Consider the following 24,335-nt stretch of genomic DNA (forward strand, 5'->3'; position numbering starts at 1 on the left):
CAGTGTTGTTTCTGAATTTGAAATCTTTTGTTTTATTGTCTTGCCGTGGGAATATCAATGATTATGAAACATTAGCATTTTTATCATATTTTTTGTTCTTTCAAATGTAAAATATATACCGATATTTAATATGCTCTACTCTGTGCTTTTATTACTGCATTCCATGGTTTTAGGCTTTCCGTTACGCCACCTGCCTTCCATCCAATGCTATTGCAGTATAGTTTTGCCAAACCAGATCCATTCATTTTCCGTTCATTACTTGTTTTTCTGCCATTTTTGGTGCAGTTTCAGCTTTCTGTTACCAGTGTGGTTGTGTTTTTGTTTCTGCTTGCTGTCAGCCATGTTGTTTTTATGGTGCCTTTTGGCTTTCCATACTTTTGTGTGCTGTTCTTTTTGGAACGTTCCCTTGTTTTGAATTTTTAAATGCCATGACATGTATTTTTTTTTTTTTCTCCTTTTTTTTTTCTTTTTTTTTTTGCATTGTATATTGTTTTCTTTGGACTATTTATAAAAGCCAATATTGGTGAAAAATCTATTAATATGCACTGTATTTATGTATTTATTTAAGGAGGTTTTTGTAATATCTTGAGTTATTTAATAAGGATGAGTATTTATTTCTTCTGTTCTTTGGACCACACAGTATTATGTTTTCTTTTCTGTTTACTCAGAGAAGAGGGTCAGTTTATGTACTTGTTTATTACTCCATTTAGGAGACAGTTCTTGCCTTGTCTCAGAGTTCATCTGTTTCATGATATCTTAAAGATTCTGATGTATGTTGAATTATGACCGAGCATGGAAGAATTTGTTCCAAAATAGCATAATTATGTTAAAGGAGCCCTTGTTGCCCAGATAGGTTACTCTTGTTGAACCATAAATGCTGTTTAATGTGTTTCCTTTTTTCTGATCATAAATAAATTGCAATAGTTATGAAGCTACTTGGCGTGTGCTGCTGGTTTTTTCTCCCCCTCACGCTGTTCCTTGAAATACCCTACAGTCATGTTTTTATCCTTTCTAATACCCTAAAACCACCTACAGTTTGCAACAATCGAACTATGAATAATGTGTCGATGATTTATAATTCTGCACATTGACACTATAGGACCATTTTTTGCTATAATTTTGTAAGCTGGATAAATAGCGAAATGATCATGTACATTCAACCCTATAGAGATTTGAGCAACACTATTGTGTAGCTAAATACTAATTGTTTTACTTGCAGTGGGGGGGGGGGGTATAGTTAACTAACACTGAAGGAAGTGACAGCAGCTGCCTTGTCTTTTTCCATGGAGCCTGCCACTGTCTATTGGAGGGTGGCAGAATGTTTTTCAACCTTATTTTTTTAGTGTTTACAGCTTATAAAATATATATATATATATATATATATATATATATATATATATATATATATATATATAATATATAGGAAATCATGTATTTCCTATGCTGGGATCACCATTGAGGTATTTGTAAATTGCTATCATGTCCCCTCTCAGGCGTCTCCTCTCCAGGGAGAATAAATTAAGCACTTGTAATCGCTCCTCATAATTAAGGCTCTCCAATCCTTTTATTAGTTTAGTAGCTCTTCTTTGGACTCCAGTTCCAATACATCCCTTCTGAGGATTGGCAGCCAGAACTGGACAGAATACTCCAGATGTGGCCGGACCATGGTTTTTTAAAGTGGCAGGATTACAGCTTTATCTCTGAAATGCATCCCCTTCCTTATGCATGCTAATATTCTGCCGGCTTTGGCAGCTGCAGCTTGACATTGCATGCTCTTGCTTAGTCTATCTTCTTCTAGAACCCCCAGATCTTTCTCCATGCTGCATTCACCCAGAGGCCCCCCCCCAGCATATTTAGCATTTATTTTTAGTCCCCAAGTTCAATAACTTACATTTCTCTACATTTAAACCTCATATGCCATGTAGTTGTCATGTAGTTGCCCACTATTTTGTTCAGGTCATTCTGTAAGATTTCTATATCTTGATGACGTTTTTGCCCTGCCTATTTTTTTTTTTTTTTGGGTCATCCGCGAAGACTGAGATTGAGCTAATGATCCCGTCCTCTGTTATTAATGAATAGATTGAACAAAATTGATCCCAGGACTGAGCCTTGGGGGACCCTACTTACCACTCCAGACCGGTCTGCGTACGCGTTATTTATCACCACCCTTTGGACACGCACATGTAACCAGTTTTCTATCCAAGAACAAACCCTGTGGTCGATGCCCGCAGACCTAAGTTTGAATATTAAACGTTTGTTGGAAACGTGTCGAATGCCTTAGAAAAATCCAGATACACCACATCCACAGCTCACCTCCTCGAAAAATAACAGGTTAGTTTGGCAGGAACGTCCTTTTGTAAACCCATGCTAATTACTGCTGATACTGTTGTCCTTAGCAAATTCTTGGATATAGTCCCTTATCCCTTCCAATAATTTACACACTATTGATGTCAGGCTGACTGACCTATAGTTTCCCGGAATATGCCTCCGCCCTTTTTTCAATATTGGTATCACATTGCCTTTCCTCCAATCACCTGGTACAGTTCCTGTCAATATACTGTCTGCAAAGATTAGGAACAACAGTATTGATATAACTAGGGATACACCGAAATGAAAATTTTGGGCCGAAACCGAAAATGCAGGATGCCCTTGGCCGAAAACCGAAACCGAAAATGACTTTTTCCCCCAAATAATTTTAAATTGGATAGAACAGGGGCATACACCAAAAACAGGCAGCGACGTACACCTGTCGCTGCCACCCTGTCACAGTATATGTACTGTGACGGGTTGGCAAGAGGTTAATTTAATTACCAATGGTATTTGTATTATGCAGCATGAGAGGGTTAATGTATTGTCACTGCTGGTCACTGATGCATTAGTGAGCAACCAGTGGCAGTTAATGAACCCCTTTGTGCTGCATTAGTGCAACCAGTATCAGTGTTAACACTGGTTGCACTGATACTGGTTGCACTAATGCAGCACAAAGGGGTTAATTAACGGTCACTGGTCGGTCACTAATGCATCAGTGACCAGCAGTGACAATACATTAACCCCCTCATGCTGCATATTACTAATACCAATGGTAAGCTCGCCTGAGCTCGCCTGATGATGTCCCGGTGATGTCACTACTACTACGATCTGTGCAATTGTGCATGAATGAAGTGACACACCGGGCGGGAGGGCGGGCGAGTGGCTGCTAATAACTGTACCTATGCGAGCCTTCACTTCCCTTCCCTGTCAGCGGACGATGTTCATGAATGAACTGACACTCCGGGTCGGGAGGGCGGGGGGAGCGGCCGCTAATAACTATAACTATGTGAACCTTCACTTCTCTGTCAGAGGAGATACCCGCATTACAGGGAAGTGAAGCTCTCACATATTTATAGTTATTAGTGGCCGCTCCTCCCGCCCGGTGTGTTACTTCAGTTCATTCATGCACATCGTCTGCTGACAGGGAAGTGAAGGCTCACATAGTTATTAGCGGCCGCTCCCCCCGCCCTCCCGCCCAGAGTGTCAGTTCATTCATGCAGATAGCAGTAGTAGGGACATCAGTGAAAGGCAGCCAGCCAGAGGCGCGTCTTTTCAAACCTGCCCTGCGCCCTCCTCCTTCCTCGGCGGCCATTAATTTCGGCATTTTTAACCCATTTTTGTCTCGAAATGTGGAGCATGTCAGATGGGCAAGGAATGCAGAGGGAATATGGCGAGTGTCTGGTGGCGGTGGGGAGGGAATGTAGAGAGTGCCTGGTGGGGAGGAAACATGCCACAGCATCAGCTCAGAGAAAGAATAAGTACAGTGCCAGGCCAGGGAGGGAACATCCAGAGTAACTTTGTGGGTGGTGACAGGGGAGGGTGGGAGGAACTGGAATGGCCTATCAACATGCACAGGAAGATACCTAGAGCACTCTGCCAGCCTTTCCCACCATCTTTTGGGACCTAAACTAAAGCCATTGTGATAGAAAAACAGGACTGGAAAATCTCTAACGGGGGCTGGAATATAAGGGTTTTCTTTTTTTTTTTTTTTTTTTTTTTTTTATACTGTGCCTGTAGTTCAGGATATGAAATATGGTCTAAATACAAGAGGCATTTGTATTCTTGCATGAATCTTGGTGTGCTCTGTGTATTTTTCAGATCTTTGCAGTAAACCAGCATAGAATTTTGTGTGGGAGCATCCTGTAATAAAGACCATTCAGGCTGGGTTCACACTATTGCGATTCAGGAACCAGCGTGATTCCAGAGGGGTTCCCGCATCGCATGTCTCTCGCAGGCACTTCACACTGCCTTATGCGAACTGCTGCGGGTGTAAATACAAAAGTAATGATCTCCCCAGATCAGATCGCAGTGTGAACTGCCAAATGGTGCAGCTATTGTATCACATGGGTGCGAACATCATTCGATCTGATTCCAGTGCGGACCAAGATATAATATTGTCCTACACCATTTTGGTGCGAATGCAATGCAAATTCAGCCATACAATTAGTATGGCTTAATTTGCAACGCTCAGACATCGCATGTGTTCTGCAATAGTGTGAACCCAGCCTCACTGCTGCTGCTCTCTCATTTAGCAGTGCGACTGGTCTGGTCTCCGACCCCCAGTAGTTTTCTGCCTGTAATGGGTAAAGCTGTGGGTCCCTCCCATAGCTCTGCTCTCTACACAAGACCGCAATTTCTTATGTCGCACAATGTTTGCACAGCTGTTTATCAAATGCATATTTTCAGGAAAAAATAAACAATGCATTTTAGTGCACACACACTATAAAAGATGATGTTGCAATGAGTAAAAAGATACCAAATTTGTCAAGATTTAAAATTATGCACACAAACTATATGGTACCTAAAAAATCTCCCTAGGCAACATTTTAAAAGCCTTTACAAGTTACTAGTTTAGAGTTAAATATGAGCTCTAGTGCTAGAAGAATTCCTCTCATTCTGATGTTTGCAATGATACCTCCAATGTGTGACACAATCATAGTTTACATATGCGTGCGGAACCTAGGTGCATGTTCACATTTGTGTTAGGTCCTCTTTATGGAGAGATCTGGGGTCTATTAGACCTCTGATTTCTCCTCTGCCCTTCAAGGCAGCCAATCAAACTGAGATGAGTTTGATCTGTTGCTTCCCTGGCTGGTACCAGCCAGGTCAACACAGAACTGAAACTGGAAGTGATAAAATCCTCATTGCGTCCGGCTTTATGCATCACCGAATAGAGAGGGACGTATGTTCTTTCCTGTCCTCTGGGCTGCCGGCCCGACCACTTGTATCGGTCCCAGACTCCGTGGTGGAATAGGAGAGGCGTGGTGGTTAATGGTCCTTCCAAGCCCTGTAAAAGTGATTGGGTGGCTGTAGAGCCGCTCAGCTCACTTTTATAGGAAAGCACATGGCTGACTGAACAATTTGATACCAGGATGCAGCCATGATCCTAGAATAACCACTTGCTCCAAAGGCCATATTAAAAAATGGCCTATGGACAGCAAGTGATTAAGGTTTGCTTCTTAAAATGTCAAGCATGGTCCACAGGTATACGGTTTCAACAAAATAGTTTCACGCAAAGTTAATGGCATGGCATTTTTAGTTACAAAGAGAAAAGCAAGAATATTGCACTTGACATGTCTCTCGTAATTAATAATAAAAGAGAGATGACATGGCTTATTTTAGGTGCTTTAGTTATGATTTATGATCAGCTTTATATGCAGACCTTTAAAGCAAACTTTGAATTCACTTATTTCTTTATTGTGATGGATCACATTGGGTACTAGTGTGAAGATACTGTAGCTAAAATATAAAGCTGCCTTACCTTTTTCATTATCTATCACCTTTGTCAAGACCACAGTTGCATAATCAGATGTTCCAAAACCTTGGTTTATGCTGGCATAGTGAGAATGAATAGCAGCAGTTCCCAATATAACACATACAGCAAAGAAGTGTGGTAACCACAGTATTACGTGAGTACAGATACTACCGGATTCCGGAAGCGAAGGGGTTTTGTCATAAATTCCGACTCGTCTAGTGCCCATAGAACGTTGAACAGGGTTGGCAACAATACCGAGGCATGCATTCAAAAATGCTCAGTTGATATAAAGAGACCTAACGTGGGCCAAGGAAACATTCTCTACAGTATAAAGGTACCAATGATTGTAGACAGGATAGATATTCTTTTTTTTTTTTTTTGCGGGACTGCGCCATTGCGGCGGACAGATCGGACCCCTAACTGACATTTTTGACACTTTTGGGGGTACCAGTGACATTAATACAGTAATCGGTGATAAAAATATGCACTGTTACTGTAAAAATGACACTGGCAGGAAAGGGGTTACCTGTACTGGTGGGGGTTAAATGTGTCCCTAGGGGCGTGATTCTAACTGTCACATGCGCTGGCTCCCCAACTGACAAACGAGGGCGGGAGCGTGCCTCCGGCGGCGCACGATCGGCCCCTGGCTCCATCCAGACGAGCGCCATACATGTACTGCACTTTGCCTGGGAGCGCCAGACTGCCGCCATACAACTGCGGCGGCTGGTGCAGGAGTGGTTAACGAGTGGCTGTATGTGCTGCTGTGAACTTTTTCAGTGTAAACAGATCTGGCCATTCTTTTCTGACCTTTTTATTACAAAGGTTTATCCAATCCTAAAAATACTACTCATTTGATTTTATATTTTTGCACCATTCTTTGTAAAAATGTTTGCCTTAATTACAGGAGGCCAACAGCCCCCAAACTGCAGAGTCATTCCACTGTCAAGGTTTCTTAGATCATTTGACTTTCCTTTTCTAATATTTAGCCCAGCAACTAAACCTAACGATTTTTGCGTTCCTTATTTGTTAAGGTATAGCCAATTTATTTGTTTTTAGGCTGTTTACAGTGCCTTGAATTTTGTCATGTTACAATCGAAAACTTGAGACTGCGGCGGAGGTTTACCTTCCAGCAGGACAATGACCCTAAACATACAGCCAGAGCTACAATGGAATGGTTTAGAACTTTAGATCAAAGCATATTCATGTGTTAGAATGGCCCAGTCAAAGTCCAGACCTAAATCCAATTGAGAATCTGGGGCAAGACTTGAAAAATTGCTGTTCACAGATGGATGCTCTCCATCCAATCTCACAGAGCTTGAGCTATTTTGCAAAGAAGAATGGGCAAAACTTTCACTCTCTAGGTGTGCAAAGCTGGTAGAGTTGTTTACAAATATGAAGTGGCACTATGCTTCAAAAATGAAAAGAATATTGAAACTATATAAAGAATTGCAAACCGTAATATTACATGTCTGATCTCTCAAGGTAGATATTGAATAATGTGAATAATAATATTTTATCTAATGACTTTGTACTTAAAGTGCCAGTGCTGCAATGAACTGCTCATCAAGATGTGCAAAAAAAAAAAAAATTGAGCTAGCAATGCAATGGTATATGGGTCTGTCTCACTCTCTCCCACTATCCACTCGCCTCTCCTTCAGTGGGTGATCTGATTATACAAGAAAGCAAATCCTCATTGTGTAGTATTCCAATTAAAACTTTATATATATATATATATATATATATATATATATATATATATTCTATCTTTTACAACCGCATCAGTTCGGGTTTTAGGCCGATCTTGAAAGTTCATAGTTTCTGATGCATATACCATTGCATTGCTGATTGGAAGAAAGGATATGATATAGCCACCCATGAAGAGGAATGGCTTAAGGGCCGTACACACTTGACTGAAATCGGGAGAAATATCTTCTCAGCGTTCATTACCGTTTTTAGTCGACAGTGCATAAATGTTCACGAAATTTCTCGTCCTATTTTTTTCTTTTTTTTTGGCACATTTGTTCCTAAACTTCAGGGTTTTCAGCAACTTCAGATCATGCGCGGTCTTTCGTATCTGATTTTTCACCGACGTACTGCATACACATTAAACGAAAATCGGTCGTCTGGGGACAGACGAAAAAAATGTTGGTGTTTGTCCCTCCGTTTTTTTTCGTTGAAAATGTCGGCATCGGCTGCTGAAAGTTGTGTACACACTAGGCGAAAATCGGACGATTTCACATCGGGCGGGAATTTTCGGCAGATTTTCTACTAGTGTGTACCCTACTTTCTCTATCGCTCATTGACAGACGTAGTCTTCTTGATTCTCAAGAGCTGGGTTATGTTGTCTCCGCAGGAGTAGGACTAGGCAGAATGACAAAACGTTCTGGCTCCACCTTAGGGGCAGTCCCTGAGGGTATATCCTCCCTCTCTCTGCTACAGGGAATCAGTTTTTTTCTGTCTAGTCAGGAGTAAGGACCCAAGTTCCTTGCTGGGATCTTTTGGTCCTGGCAAGACTTTTTTTTTTTCTTTAAGAAAAAGACATTTTTTAGGTAGTTTTCTCCAGTGTTTTTTTCCTGTGAGATCTTCAAGCAAAAATGCCGGACTGGGCGACACTTGTGGTCACCCCAGCCGGCCTACGAGCGCGCGCAGACCATGGCATTGCGCTTGGTCGGCCGCGACATATTCAAGTAAGTATGCGGGGCCGGGCGACGGGCTGGATGTTGAGATCCAGTGGTCACCCCGGTTTCTGCCTACGAGCGCGTGCAGACCAGTGCGCTGGGTCGGCCGCGACGGAGTCCCAGTAAAGGGACTGACTTTGCGAGTTAAAAGTCTCGCTTGGACGCCAGGTACCAGAGAGTCGAGGCGTCCACAAACCCCCACCCCGGTGGAGAGGGTATTGTGAAGAGAGGGTGCCTGTCGGTTCGGTATGGTGAGTAAACGTTCCCTTTTTTCCTCATTATGAGGCAGTATATATTATGGGCCCCTCCATATATGGTCAGTATATATCTGATACTTACAAGTCCTCCTTGTAATACAGCATGTGTTTGTGGGAAGTGGACTTGGTTCAAGAGCTAACACTCTACCCAGCAGACTGTAACATTACAGCAGACATAGGAGGTATAATCCTACCTTATGTGCAGTGTATCTCTGTAGATCCATATGTCACCTCTTAGCAGAGTGCAGGTGGATGTGCTGGGAAGACGATATCGGCGGTCCGCCGCCATTTTGCCGTAGACCGAATGCATGTATGTCCTCAGGTCACGCCGGCCGCCATGTTTTTGGAGTCTTATGTCTCTTCTATGGGAGCGGCCATGTTTTGTGAGCCCAGCTACCTCGTGGAGGGCTGGGAACGCCGGAAGGCGTACACAGGGGGCGGAGCCACGCCTTCTGCCCGGGAAAAAGCAAACAGCTCCTTCCAGTCTGTGTAAGACAGACGCTGACTGCAGTTTGTTGGAAACTGCACTGCATCGGTTGGTGAGCCTTGGGGGTCCCTCTCTCTCTCTCTGGGATCGAGAAGCAGGTACTCTGAGGGGCGCTATTGCGCTAGGGGGAGACACACAAAAAAAAAAAAAAAAAAAAGAAAAAGTTTTTTTGTTTTGCTGGCAAAGGTGTCCTGTATTAACATGGACCCTGCCACTCATGTATCTCCTCCGGATCCCCTCGAGGAGTCTGCGGGATCCTCCAGCACCCCATTGACAATTGAATCTTTGTCAGCTATTATGGAAACTTTTGTGTCCCGGGTGGAAGTGGCTTGTCAGGGACAGGGCGCAAGAAAGCGACCCCCGCCTAACCCCTTATTATCTGAAACCTCGGATTCAGACTCTGAGCCTATTTCTGCAGTTGCAGGTACTTCATCTGGTATTGGTGTCTCGGGTCCTGTCTCTTCAGACAGTGAGGAGGAGCATCCGCCATAGCCCGAGAGGAAGCGTTGGTAAACGCACTCATTGTATCTGTTCAAGAGACTTTAAGGTTACAGGGTATTCCATCAGAAATAGCTGAAACTGAGATCCCTTTTGGGACTAAAAAGCGCATCAAAGTGGCGAAGGTTTTTCCATTGCCCAAATGTTTTGGCAATCCAATCGAAGAAGAATGGCGTCTGCCAAAACGCACTTTTAATATTTCTAAACGCATTGACAGGCGTTATCCGTTTGAGGAAACCCTTATTAAGAAATGGACAGAACCACCTGTGGTGGATTCACCTATTGCTAGATTGAATAAAGCCACGGTTATTCCTTTAGAAGACGCTCCGTCTTTTAAAGATCCAGTGGATCGCAAGATAGAAGCTATGTCTCGCACCATGTTTTCCTTGATTGGATCAGCTTTCAGACCAATAATTGCTATTGGTCTGGTTTCGCAGGCTGTAACTGAATGGACCAAGTGGTTACGCCGGGACTTAGAAGAAGTCCCTCAGGCGGTATCAGATTTGTTGGAACAAATGATACAGGGGTTACAGTTTGTATGTGATGCGGCGTTAGACGCCACTCCATTAATGGCGCGAGCATCAGTCTCAGCAGTGGTTCTCAGGCGTACACTGTGGCTAAAAGGTTGGTTAGCCGACCAAGGTTCCAAAAAAGCATTGGCTAATATCCCCTTTTCAGGAGAGCGTCTATTTGGAGCCAACTTAGATGAGATCATTAAGGATCTCACCGGTGGAAAAAGCACCTTTTTTACCGCAAAATTTTAAAGGTAGAGGAACTCGTCAAAGACGAGGGCCTTCTTTTTCTGCTCACAAGAGGTTTTTTCGTCCAGCGGGTGAAAAAACTAAGTCCTCCAAAGCTCCTGCAGGAGAGGCGTCAGGGGTCGTTGGTCGGGCAAGCAAAAGCCCGCCCCCTCCAGACCTGAAGATAAACCATCCAAAGCCTGAAGGTGCGCCCCCACCCATAACTGGGGTGGGGGGACGTCTTCGCCGGTTCCCGGATCCATGGCTTTCCAGAATCCCGGACAAATGGGTTTGCGAAGTCATAAGGTCAGGGTACAAGATCGAGTTTCGATCTCTCCCACCGGCGCGATTCTTCCCTTCCAATATCCGACTATCCGCAGATCGTTTAGAAGATCTGCGGAGAGCAGTCACAGATTTACTACAACAAGGAGTGGTAGTCCACGTTCCTTGGACAGAACGGTTTCAAGGGTTTTTATTCAAACCTGTTTACAATACCCAGGAAAGAGGGCAAAGTGCGTCCAATTCTGGACTTAAGAGCACTCAATTCTTTTGTCAACATAAGAAGATTCAGAATGGAGTCCATTCGCACGGTAGCAGCCTTCCTGCATCCAGGGGATGTCCTAGCGTCCATAGACATCAAGGACGCCTATCTTCACATTCCCATTTTCGCAGGACATCAGCGTTTTCTACGCTTTTCCGTAGAGGAGAACCACTATCAGTTTGTGGCGTTACCTTTCGGTCTCGCCACGGCTCCGCGGGTCTTCACAAAGGTGTTGGCCCCAATGTTGGCACTTCTGCGCCAAAGAGGTATATCGATTCTAGGTTACCTAGACGATCTTCTGCTTCATGCAGAGTCTCCTCAGACCTTGCTACAAAACATAGAAATTACTATGATTTCTTTACAGGAATTCGGGTGGCTGGTGAACCTGCAAAAGTCATTTCTGGTTCCCACCCAGAGGCTCGAATATCTGGGTCTAATTCTAGACACAGTCAGGACAAGAGTTTTTCTTCCGGTAGGGAAACTCCGAAAGATTCAATCTGCAGTCCAGTTGTTACTGTCCAACAGCTGGTCTTCCCTTCGGACTTGCATGAGGGTTCTGGGGTTGATGGTGGCTTCGTTCGAAGCAGTCCCATTTGCCCAGTCCCATACCCGAATTCTTCAGCAAGAGATCCTTCTCAGATGGAATCGGAATCCCTGGACAATCAGATCCGATTGAGCAAACAGACCAGAGAGTCTCTGGTATGGTGGCTTCGGTCTCCGATGCTCAGCCAGGGAAAGTCATTTCTGCCAATATATTGGACGACAGTGACCACGGATGCCAGTCTATCCGGATGGGGAGGAATTCTCGGTCAGTTATCTGTCCAGGGACTTTGGTCCCCGGAAGAATCCAGGTTACCGATAAATGTATTGGAACTGAGAGCGATCAGACTTTGTCTGATTCACTGGACCGAGCAGCTCCAGGGCAGCCCGGTTCGGATCCAGTCGGACAATGCCACGGCCGTGGCTTATGTCAATCACCAGGGGGGCACCAAGAGTGTCCGAGCGGCCAAAGAAGTGGCTTGCATTCTTCGCTGGGCGGAACGATTTGTTCCAGCAATCTCTGCGGTGTTCATTCCGGGGGTGGAGAATTGGCAGGCAGATTATCTCAGCCGTCAGACCCTGGATCAGGGGGAATGGTCCCTCCATCCAGACGTTTTCCACCAGTTGTGCCTACGGTGGGGCACCCCGGATGTGGATCTGTTGGCATCACGATTCAACAGGAAAGTTCAGAGATTCGTGGCTCGCTCCCGCGATCCTCTAGCAGAAACCGCAGACGCACTGATCGCCCCGTGGGGGCAATACCAGCTAATATATGCCTTCCCTCCTCTCGCGTTACTGCCAAGACTTCTTCGCAGAATAGAGGAGGAAGGAATCCCAGTAATCCTGGTAGCTCCGGACTGGCCTCGTCGAGCTTGGTACGCCGACATGGTCAGACTGGTGGCGGACGTCCCGTGGAGACTTCCTCTCAGGGAGGATCTACTGTCTCAGGGACCGATCTTCCATCCTGCTTTACGATCGCTGGCTTTAACGGCCTGGCTATTGAGACCCAGGTGCTGAAGGACAAAGGTTTGTCAGCTTCAGTTATTCCTACTCTAGTTGAAGCAAGGAAAGCGACTTCCAGAAAGATTTATCATCGCACATGGAAGTCCTACATTGCATGGTGTGAACCTTTGGGGTTCCGTCCTCGGTCTTATTCGATTAGTCGAATATTGGCTTTTCTGCAACAAGGGGTTGAGCAGAAACTGGCCTTGAGTACTATCAAGGGTCAGGTCTCAGCATTAGCTATCTTCTTTCAGAAGCCTTTTGGCTACTCATTCCTTGGTGCGGAATTTCATCCAGGGGGTGCGACATCTGGCTCCGCCAGTGCACGCGCCGTTACCCCCCTGGGATTTTAATTTAGTGTTGTCGGTTCTTCAGAAACCTCCCTTTGAAGATATTAGGGAGATTCCTCTACCCACGTTGTCCCAGAAGGTGGCCTTCTTGGTGGCTATTACTTCTGCACGCAGGGTGTCAGAACTGGCCGCATTATCTTGTCGTTCACCATATCTGGTGGTTCATAGAGATAAGGTGGTTCTTCGTCCGAATCCATCCTTCCTACCAAAAGTGGTTTCAGAATTTCATCTGAATGAAGAAATTGTATTACCTTCCCTGTGTCCTAAGCCCAGTCATCCTCGGGAGTTTGCGTTACACTCCTTGGATGTGGTCCGGGCGATCAGGGTATACTTGAAAACGACAGACTCGTTTCGCAAGACGGATTCACTTTTTGTGATCCCAGATGGACCCAAAAAGGGGTTGCCTGCATCTGCCGCGACCATTTCCAGATGGATCAGACAGACGGTAGTACAGGCTTATTCTATTAAGGGTCGGGAGCCCCCGTTCCCTGTTAAGGCGCACTCCACTCGGGCGCTTAGTGCGTCATGGGCCTTTCGCCATCAGGCGTCAGTGGTCCAGGTGTGCAAGGCGGCTACCTGGTCGTCGGTGCATACCTTTACTAAACATTATAAAGTTGATGTAATGGCATCGTCTGATGCCTCGTTTGGCCGCAAGGTTTTGCAGGCCGCAATTTGAGGAGACCAGTGGTCTACCTCGAGGGTTTTTTCCGTTGGAAAATTTTTCTTTAGTCTCATTCTTTGTTTATATGAGCCTTTAAAACTTCTAGTTTGGCACCGGTTGGGCCTTCTAGATTGGATTTGATTTTGTCAATCCCACCCCTCATTTGTGGCACTGCTTCTGGATGTCCCAGCTCTTGAGAATCAAGAAGACTACGTCTGTCAATGAGCGATAGAGAAAAATGGATTTTTGTAAGAACTTACCGTAAAATCCTTTTCTCTTAAGCTCATTGACAGACGTAGTACCCGCCCCTCTATCATTGAGTTGGGTTGGGTTAAATTCTCTGTACTGCTTTAAACAGAACTGATTCCCTGTAGCAGAGAGAGGGAGGATATACCCTCAGGGACTGCCCCTAAGGTGGAGCCAGAACGTTTTGTCATTCTGCCTAGTCCTACTCCTGCGGAGACAACATAACCCAGCTCTTGAGAATCAAGAAGACTACGTCTGTCAATGAGCTTAAGAGAAAAGGATTTTACGGTAAGTTCTTACAAAAATCCATTTTTACACCCTTAATCCTTTTAGACCTTGTGGTGTAGGGAATGAGGTGAGTTGATAGCACACAGTGTGGATTGAGGTGCAAGGGAGAGTGATCACAGCACTGAGGAATTTGATGACATTTGCACAACGGATAACACTGGGCACACTGATTTTGTTCTGTGATGGTAAATATTCTATGAAAATCAAGTCACCAAATTGTATTATTTTTTTACCTTTATCACTGTATAGATTAATGTTTAACCTGTTTTTGCTTATTTACACATTTTTGCACAATGTTGTTTTTGGTTCCAATACCCAGTTGGGGTACTAATTTAATCCTGGATTGTGATAAGACCTAACTTTTTTTTTTTTTTTCCCCCGTTATTTTTGACATCTTGATGAGCAGTTTATTGAAGCACTTGCACTTTGAGTATGAAGTCATTAGCTAAAATATTACTATTAATCCTTATTTCAAATATCAAAGGTTTTAAAAGAAAACCTAAAAAAAAAAACCATAATAAATTAATATGGCCTTTGTACAGAGGTTTACGCTCAACATGTTTCACCACAATTGTGGCTTCCTCAGACTTAGAGTCTTGTACATGGTAACCCTAAAGACCAAATGAAAAACAATATCAATTTATTAAGTAGGGATCCTAAAGGTCCACAACAATACCACATGAAAAAATAATTTTACATTTATTTACAAAAATACAATTGATTTTAACATTCATATATAGCCATAAGACATCTAATGAACTGTTCTCACCCCGGGTGCCTGCAAAGTGTTCAAAAATATGATGAGAAATCACAAGTGTGTAGCTCTGTGGAATATCAGTGTATTATAGTGAAAACATACCGGCCCAGGCAAAGCCTGCAAAGATGTGAGATTAATCATAATTTGAATGTTACAAAAAAATGGTTGAATGTACTTTTTATGAAATGTTAAATTCCAAAACCCCCAAAATCCTCTCCTGAAAACTATGACCAATAATTCCATAGCCAAATGGGATAATCCCAATGGCAGGATCCAATTGGATCCTATAGTCAGCTTTTAGCTTCTTGATACTTCAGGATTTGGGCAGTGTTTCTCAATAGTTGTAGCCTGTATAAGGAATACATATGCCAACAATCTCAATATAAACCTTAACCCACACCACCAAAATGGACAACATCGTTCCCCCTGAATACTATACAATATATAAAACGTCCTTACCTTAATGGGAATAACCCTCAAAAAAAAAAATCAATCCAAATGCCACAATCGTAGCAGGCATAACAAGTTCTCAATGTCTGCAACACTCTCAGGACAACACCAAATCTCGAGATAAAACAGACACTACAGGATATTGGAATAGCACTAAAATATGTTCCCACTTGCAGCATTACCATTACATAAGTCTATGGGGATAAAACTCCCCATGCTGTAGAAAGGAGGAGGATCTAGCTAAATTACCTGTCCAAACCTCACATCCAGTTTCTGCAGGCTCACACCAGGGCAAATGGCCATAGCTGGCAGACCGCCACCCTGGGAGGATTTGATATGCTCCTTCCATCCTGGCAGCATCTGACGTCACTGCCGGTATGCGGAGGCCCATTCTCTGCTGTCCAACGTCAATGGTCAGGTACTGCAGCGTTATTGGCTGCCCCGCACGCGTCACCCCATACGTCAATAACGACGTCACACGCATGCGCGGAAACAGCTGCAACCATTTTGAAAGTTCCTATTCGACAGTGAATGTAATGAAATGCCCATTTCTTTATTAGGGTAACGGTCTAGGAATTCCAAGCAGTACCAAACAACAACCAATAAACAGCTGCCTCTCGAGAAAGCATACTATCCTTACAATGCTGACCCATATTTCACCATTTTTATCCAACAGGGTGTAACCATAGCAAACCCATCCACTATAACAGACTCCCGGCTCTAATTATATATTTGTATCACTATAGACACAGAGGGGTGGACACAGAGATATATATATGGCGCCCCCTGGCCTGAAATGAGCAGCAAGGCCATTGCCCAATTTTCTAGGCCAGGGTGACGCCCCGGGCGTCCGTTTTGAGCACCCATTCCACAGAGAATCAACCCACCCATGTCTAAAAGAAAACACAAAAATAGATCACCTAAAAAACGACATTTACAATCGGAATCCCATAAAAAAATGAGATTGCAAATAAGGTATTTAAACATCAAAAATCTACATTGAATACGAAATAAACCCATCATCTAGGGATGAAAAGATGCATCCTTATATTCAAACTTTAGATCAGGCTAGTTAGTAGGTCAACTCCATATTCATTCATAATATTAGGGAAAAGGTTTCTCGTTGTGAGAGAAACCTATCTACATCACCTCTCCTTTCATTTTTGGGAATGTACTCCAAGGCAAACAAATTATTTAATCTTTGTCGCATCAAATTGATGGTACCCAAATGACAACTTATTGGACTCTCAAATTTCTTATTGACGACCAATTTACCATGGTCCCTAATTCTATGTAAAAATGGCCTCTTCGTTTTGCCTACATAAAAAACGCCACATTCACATTCCATGTAGTAAACCATGCCCACAGATTTACAATTTACAAAGAAATTTGGTCTATACCCTCTGCCCTTAGGTAACAGAATTTGTTGTGCTTTCCATATATATTGGCAAAAATTGCAGTTTCTACATGGGGAAAGTACTTGTAGTTTTAGGACCTTCCTTTTTTTACATGGAGTGGAGACACAGAACTTCTAAATGGTATTTCTGGATATTTTTTTATGTGTTTAGAAATAGTATCATCTGTCTCCAATAAGTACCAACATTTCTGCATGAGAAATTGGGAACCATGGTAAATTGGTCTCTAATAAGAAATTTGAGAGTCCGATAAGTTGTCATATGGGATTATACCATCAATTTGATGTCACCAAGATGAAATATTTTGCCTTGGAGTACATTCCCAAAAATGGAGGAGGTAATGTAGATAAGTTTCTCTTACAACGAGAAACCAAATGGATATTTTAATTTGTCAGCTACAAAATATCCAGGATTTAATGAAGCTCTCCGCTTCAAACCTTTTCTCTGATATGAATGAATATGGAGTTGACCTACTAACTAGTCTAAAGTTTGAAAATAATGATGCATTTTCTTATCCCTAGATGATGGGATTATTTAGTCTTCAGTGTCGATTTTTTTTTTTATATTTAAAAACGTTATTTGCAATCTCATTTGTTTATGTAATTCTGATTGTAAAAGTAATTTAATGAATGGGTTCAACCATGGGTGTAATGTTTTAGGTGATGTATTTTTGTGTTTTCTTTTAGACATGGGTGGGTTGATTCCCTGTGGAATGGGTGCTCATACGGATGTCTGGGGCGTCACCCCAGCCTAGAAATTTGGGCAATGTCCTTGTTGCTCATTTCGGGCCTTGGGGCTCCATATATACATCTCTGGGTCCACCCGTAATTGGTCTATAGTAGTGCAAATATATAATTAGAGCCGGGAGTCTGTTATGGTGGTTGCTATGATTATACCCTGTTGGATAACAATTGTGAAATATGAATCGGCATGGTATGCTTTCTCGAGTGGCAGCTATTTATTAGTTGTCGGTTGTTGTTTGGTATTCCTTGTTATGCCTAGACCGTTACTGTAATAAAGAAATGGGCATTTCATTACATTCACTGCTGAATAGGAACTTCCAAAATCCTCATTATTTTTGGCAATACCATGGTGTGGGTGGATTTCTGCCAGTCACGGGTTGTGTCATGCGCACCCAGCCTGCTTCTTAGACTAACAGGGAGGAGAAGCCTCCATCAATCAAGATGTAATATCCCACCCCCATTGTGTTTAGCTGGTTAGGGGGCATGAAGGAGGAGGGAGGGAGTAGGCTGTCATTTACCACTGTATATATCCCTACTTATGTGACTGCTTGGATGTGATAAGTGAGAAATGCTCAGCATAGAAACTCACTGCAATCTGGGCATGTGCAGTAGCTGCCAACACGGCTCTGCAAAATCCCCAACTGCAGTCGGGACATGAACAGAAGGTGGAAATAGTGAAAAGTAGGGTCAACCAGGTTTTTTGCAGAATATAGAAAAGGAATCTCATAGTGATTAAGTATGAACAGCATGTAATACACCATTTATTGATTGTGTTTATGATGCTGCTTTGAAATCACGCTACTTCAGCACGATTTCATGTCAGATTTCATACACCGATGTCAAAGCAAGTCGCACATGAAGTCGCCAAAAATAGTTCATGAACCTTTTTCAAATCGGTGTAAGTTGGAGTCGCACCAATTTGATTGGTTCCATAGGCACAAATAAGGTGTGACTTGTCATGCGATTTTGAAATCTCAAAGGAACTTTAGGACACTTTAAAGAACAAATTTAGGCAATAGATTGGCCATTTATTCTGTATGTTCATTGTAGAATCATAAGTGTTGGAGTTGTTCCTATAAAACTCATTCAATAAATTACTCTATTTCTTTTTTCAATAGATGGAACGATTTTTCATCAGTTCCAAGACATATTCGAAGTATTGCCAGTTAATCATATGCACACAAAACGACCAATACCACTAATTTGGTAGCAAATATTAACAATCTGATTTAAATATTTAGATTTTTTTTTTCTATAGGCTACCGCCTAGCAGTTGTTTGCATTTTTTTAATTTGCCTACAATTTTGATTATCCTATTTTCCAAGTTAGTTGTATCTTCGATGGATCAGGTGAAAAATTGTTCCATTTGTTGCTATCACTAGATAAAAGTCTAAAACTTGACATTTTTAATAGAGTAGAGAAAGGTCTAGAACTTTGAGCGGGTTTGTACTGCTTTAATCCCACAAGGGTGCTTCACTTTTTATTTTTGACACTAGACCAAGAAATGAGGGGAACAGAGGTCATTGAGAAAGGAAGGGAGGATAAAACAACAACAATAAATACTCATGAGACCCCTTTCACACTGACCGACCTGTCAGTTTTTCAGGCGGACCTGATTAGACCATCCATTGCTGTCTATAGAGTGGCATGTGTCCACTGACGCCTGTCAGCATCCGGTCCGCTAAAAACAGACAGATAAGGATCCATTCGGCAGATCCGATGACAGTTGGGTGTAAACAGACAGGCGGTTTGTTTACATCCAACCCCTCCATAGAGAACAATGGGCAGTGTCCGCTCTGCATAGTGGAGAGGACACGGACCTTTCGTCTGCCTGCTCAGTGAGGATCAGCGGAGAGATTCCCCGCTGAACAGGCAGATCTGCTTGACGGTGTCCACCCTGTCTGAAAGGGGTGAAAAAGTTACTTTGTTACTGCTTGCATTCCTATTGGAGAGATTTCCTGTTCTCCTGTTACTAGGCAGTAGAAAGAGGAGATATTAAAAATTGGAAACTTGATTGTTTTATTTGCTATACAAATATATTGTCAGTTCAAAATTACGCAAATTTTTTTTGTCGAGTCCTTAAAGTAGAATTTCAGGCAAAACCCTAACCCAAGTGTTAACATGCTCCCTCTCCCTTTCTAACCTCTATTTTGACTAACTTATGTAAGAAAGACCTGTATACTTACCAATTTCCTGGCCACTCCATCCAGTCACGTGATCTCCGCTTTTGTCAGTCAGTGGCGGTGGTTGTAGGGGAGAGGAGACAGCGCGCACAATGACTGGTTACGCCTGGAGCAGTGACGTCATCTATAGGCTCCTATGAGCCTTCTGTTGTCGGCACTCTTTCCTTTCCTCTGCAACCTCCACTGGCTGACAGAGGGTAGCCAGATCACATGACCGCACCAGAGTGGGCTGAAAATAGTTTAGTATATACATCTTTTTTTTTTTTTTTTTTTTTGTTATATGGGTTAGTTAGCATAGGTGTTAGAAGGGGGAAAGGCGCATTTTTAAAGTGGAAGTAAACCCTCCTATCTTTTTCAGCCAAGGAAGATGTTATCTTGGTCTCTGTTTAATTTTCAACTGCCATGATGCTGCACATATGATCAGTTCTGACACCAGCCATTGGATGGTTTGACAGGTTAAGAACACCATCCAATGTGATGGCTGCAATCCTGGCATGTACCGGAAATGTAACTGTTTTTTTAAACTGTTAAATCTACGGGTTTACTTCTGGTTTAAGATTAGACTGATTTTGCCTGGAATTCTACTGTGACTAAAAACTAGTCAAAATCATTGCTGGTTTTTAAACCTTACTTGTACCTCATAAGTTGTGATACTTTTTTACATGTGTAGCACTACTCCCTTGGGAGCTGCTGGTTATGGGTTCCCCTGGGTTTCCATTAGCAACAACATGACAGTTTGACATTTCTCCCAAGTGTTTTAGCTCAGTCAGTAAACAGTCCGGTAGCTTTGGTTTTTGTGTTTTTTATTTGGAACTTGGATGGGAGAAGGGAATGAGTGGGATACTCCAACTGTATACACTAAGAACAATAGGCTGGGATGACTTGAAAATGCTAAGTAACGCTAGTCACGGCTAGGTCGCTGTATCACTTTGCCCTTAGCTGTGAAGTATATTTGAATGGGCCTTCTGAGGTAAACCTTATCCTGAGGTAAACTGGACTGTACTGCAGAACAACTTCAGGGCCCTTCCTGGCACCCCCTTTGTTCCTAATCCTCAGGGTCAACTACACGGCACCCCCTTTACTGATACACTCCTTGTGTGAGCTAGCTCCTTGATCCCCTGACTTCTCTGGAGTGGTCCCCTCTCCTAGGCAAACGCTTAGGCAGATGATCTGGTGCTCATGGACACTGTTTTTCCCAAGATGATTCTGCCAGCAGCTCCACTGGTCAGCACTCTGGATCCTCTGCAGCTCAGCTCCACACCTGGTTCACTATGCTGACTGCCTGAACCACTTTCCTCACACTTGCAGGAGGAGAGACAGCCGTCCACCTCCTCTCCTGGAACTTTGTCCCCACCAAAAGACACCCTGTCACATGCTCCATCCAGATTTATTGCCCATCCCAGGATGCATTGTGGCAATGCCTTCCCTCTGGGACAGCCATAAACCAGGTGTGCTACTGGTCAGGTTTCCTGTCCAACAAGCTCCCTTATTGGACCCAGTGGCGAGACTCCCTTAGACCCAATAAATCACACCTGGAAATGTGTGACAGACCAAACTAACAGATCATGCTCTCCTGAGAAGCAGAAAAGAGCCTCCAAATGCTTTTTCCTAGCACCTACCTAGAAGGGTGCTACATATGCTCAACAAATTTAAGTAAAATATGACAAATTTGAAGAAAAGAGGGGGGGGGTCCTGTTTTTCTTGGTACTGTATGCTTTCCCTAACATTTACATTACTGTCAAAAGAGAGTTGTGCTGCTCAGATTAAATTTGAGGGCATTATTTCTGCAAGTCATTGTACAACTATTGAGTTTTGAAGAAGGCATATGCCGCCCCATTATGAATAAACAAGCCCAAATCTTTTACATAACCTAGAATGAAGTGTATAAAGGAAACATTTTTATACTTTTGGTAATGCCAAGAGTCACAAAATAATACTTTTGCCCATCCCAGGATATTTAAAGCCAACATGTAGTGTAAAAACCTTCGGGAGTAAAGCTCCGGCCTAAACGAGATAGTACAAGAAACCTGTTTTTACCTTTTATTAGACAGAGAAATGCTTTTGCTTAATTTTCACTTTGTTCCTGGGGCATGACTTTTCCTTAACTCTAGCTTTATCAAATGCTGTCCTCCTGGGTATGAAAGCAATCTCACTGGGCAGTGGAATGGCAGTTGACACATTGTAGCTGTGAAATCAAGGAAAATCAGGTCCCAGTAACACAATTCAAGATGCATTAAATGGTTGCCTTTTTAGTAAATAATTTGACAGCGCTGGAAGCGTAAACAGTACACTTATCTAATGATTTGCAATATTTCATACAAGGAGCTGCATGTCATTTTAAGTCAGGCATTCTGCACAGTTCTGGAAGAGAGGTAATTAGCCAACTAGAGGATACTGCAAGAGGATTTAGTTTTGCTTTGGCAGTTAAAGGAAAGAATGGCTTGCAGCATAGAAAGAAACCTTTTAATAACATGATTTGTTTAAAGTTTGATGATTGTGTGAGGGATTCATACGACTGTGATTGATCTTTTTTTGCATGGTGGTGGTTTTAAAAATGTTTCCAGATTCCTACATATGGGTTGTTCTTTGTCATTTTGCATGTAGATGATTTTAAAGGCACGAATGACAATTCCTCCCTACTAAGCAGTTTGACAATATCTGACTGGTCAGAGAAGGACAACGCACACACGGACAAAAAACAGGCAGACTTTTTTTTCAGCACCGACTATACTGCCGGCTCTTCAACATCCGTGTTCTCTAAGAAGGAAACATCATTTGGAAGTACTGAAAACCTTACTATGACCACTGTATCAAAAGTAACGACCTTCTCCAGTGACATCCATGCTTTAGAGGACAACTCAGCATTTGGTACAAGCAATAAAGGACATGTTGAAAAAGCAAGTGGCATGTTCTCAGGTGGCCTGGAAGATATTTCTTCTCTTGCTTTGGGGCACAGTGAAGAAAGCCATGATCTGCCTTCCTCTACTGTTGCTTCAGAACTAAAGAATATAGATGATTTTGGTGAATTTCAAAGAGAGAAGCCCAAAATCAGTAAATTTGACTTTCTTTTGGCCAATGCTCAAGGAAAAATGAAATCAAGTGAAGAAATGATTAAGACAGAACTTGAAACATTGGATCTTTGTGCTCAAGGTAAGCCTGTCTTTGTATTTGTGATCTTGGAGCACCCTGCTGGAAGACGTCACGTATCTCTTATGACACACTGGAGTTAATTTATTGAGAATGGATAGTGTAAAATTTGGTGCAGCTGTGCATGGTAGCCAATTGGCTTCTAACTTCAGCTAATTCAATTAAGCTTTGATAAAAATAAAAAAAAAAACTGGACTGATTGGTTTCTATGCAGAGCTGCACCAGATTTTGCACTCTCCAGTTTTAGTAAATCAACACCACTATTTGAAGTGTGATTTGTCCATGTAAAATATATGGACATTGTCCACTTTTTCTTGTGTTCACATTTCACCAACAGAATACATACACATCCATACCTACTTGCTAACATCAATATGTCTGCTCGTCTGGGTGACATTACTATCCCGTGTGGGCGATTGCTACACCAGTTACAGCTATAAAAACTAACGGGACTTCCCACCTGCTTTAATTTAGTCCAATTTTAAAGTATTAAGCATGAATTTACAGTAATAGGGCCAAGGCGAGATAGATTTTCAGTACTGTACACTTGCGCACATTGGGGATTCTTCTTCATTACACCATTCACTACCTAGACACAGTGATCTCCGTCCATGTGTCACCTTCATAACCAATTAATTGATCTAATAATCTAAAGCCCATGCACACAGAGGGTAAAAGTAAAAGATAGTTCTATTAACCTCCCTGGCGGTATGATTATGTCAGGAATTACATACCAAAAGCGGTACAATTCTTTTCATGGAAATTTGGCGTCATGTATTATAGGCCTACAATTCTTAGTAATTACTGACTTAAACCTGACCAAAATAAGACTCTAGTAGACATCCCAGATGTGATAAATTTGAAACACAAACGCATGAATTATAATCGAATCAATAATATTATTTTATTATTTAATATATAATATATATAATAAAATTATATTGATTAGATTATAATTCATGCATTATATATTATATATAGATATGTGTGTGTGTGTATGTGTATATATATATATATATATATATATATATATATATATATATATATATATATATATATATGCATATATATATATATATATGCATATATATATATATATGCATATATATATATATATATATATATATATATATGTATATATATATATAATATAAAATGTGTTTTGTGCAACGTTTTTTTTTTTTTTTTTTTTTAATTTCCCTCCCTAGTTCCGCTCCCATGCAGCATTGCTGCTGCAGGGAACGGAACTAGGAAGTGATCAGACCGACGGAGGGACGGAGGAGCGGCGGGACTCTCGGCTGGCGATCTCAGCAATGAGAGATCATCGCTGGATCGCCAGGATAAGGTAAGAGAACACCGCTGCGCTCTCTGCAATCCACCCCGAGCGTGACTCGGGGTTACCGCTCCGGATATGAAAAACCAACCCCGAGTCACGCTCGGGAATACCGCTAAGGAGGTTAAGGCAGTGCCACTGTGCCGGAAATCGTATCACACAAGATTCACCCCATGAGAACATTTTAATTTTAGTTTATTGTACATATAGTTTAATTATGAGATATTTGTATGT

The 24,335-nt window shown here is 42.4% G+C and overlaps 1 protein-coding gene across 2 annotated transcripts in view; it reads left to right on the forward strand.

The window, feature by feature from the left end:
• SYNRG (synergin gamma) overlaps window positions 1–24,335 on the forward strand; it is a 155,267-nt gene that overhangs the window by 95,093 nt on the left and 35,839 nt on the right. For both annotated transcript variants that reach the window (XM_082245237.1, XM_082245238.1), the window contains one exon: window positions 22,226–22,771. In XM_082245237.1, the coding sequence (XP_082101363.1) occupies window positions 22,226–22,771 (546 nt within the window). The remainder of the gene's footprint in view (window positions 1–22,225; window positions 22,772–24,335) is intronic.

The sequence above is a fragment of the Pelophylax lessonae genome (assembly GCF_965119305.1).
Source record: "Pelophylax lessonae genome assembly, chromosome: 2".
Taxonomy (NCBI): Eukaryota; Metazoa; Chordata; class Amphibia; order Anura; family Ranidae; genus Pelophylax; species Pelophylax lessonae.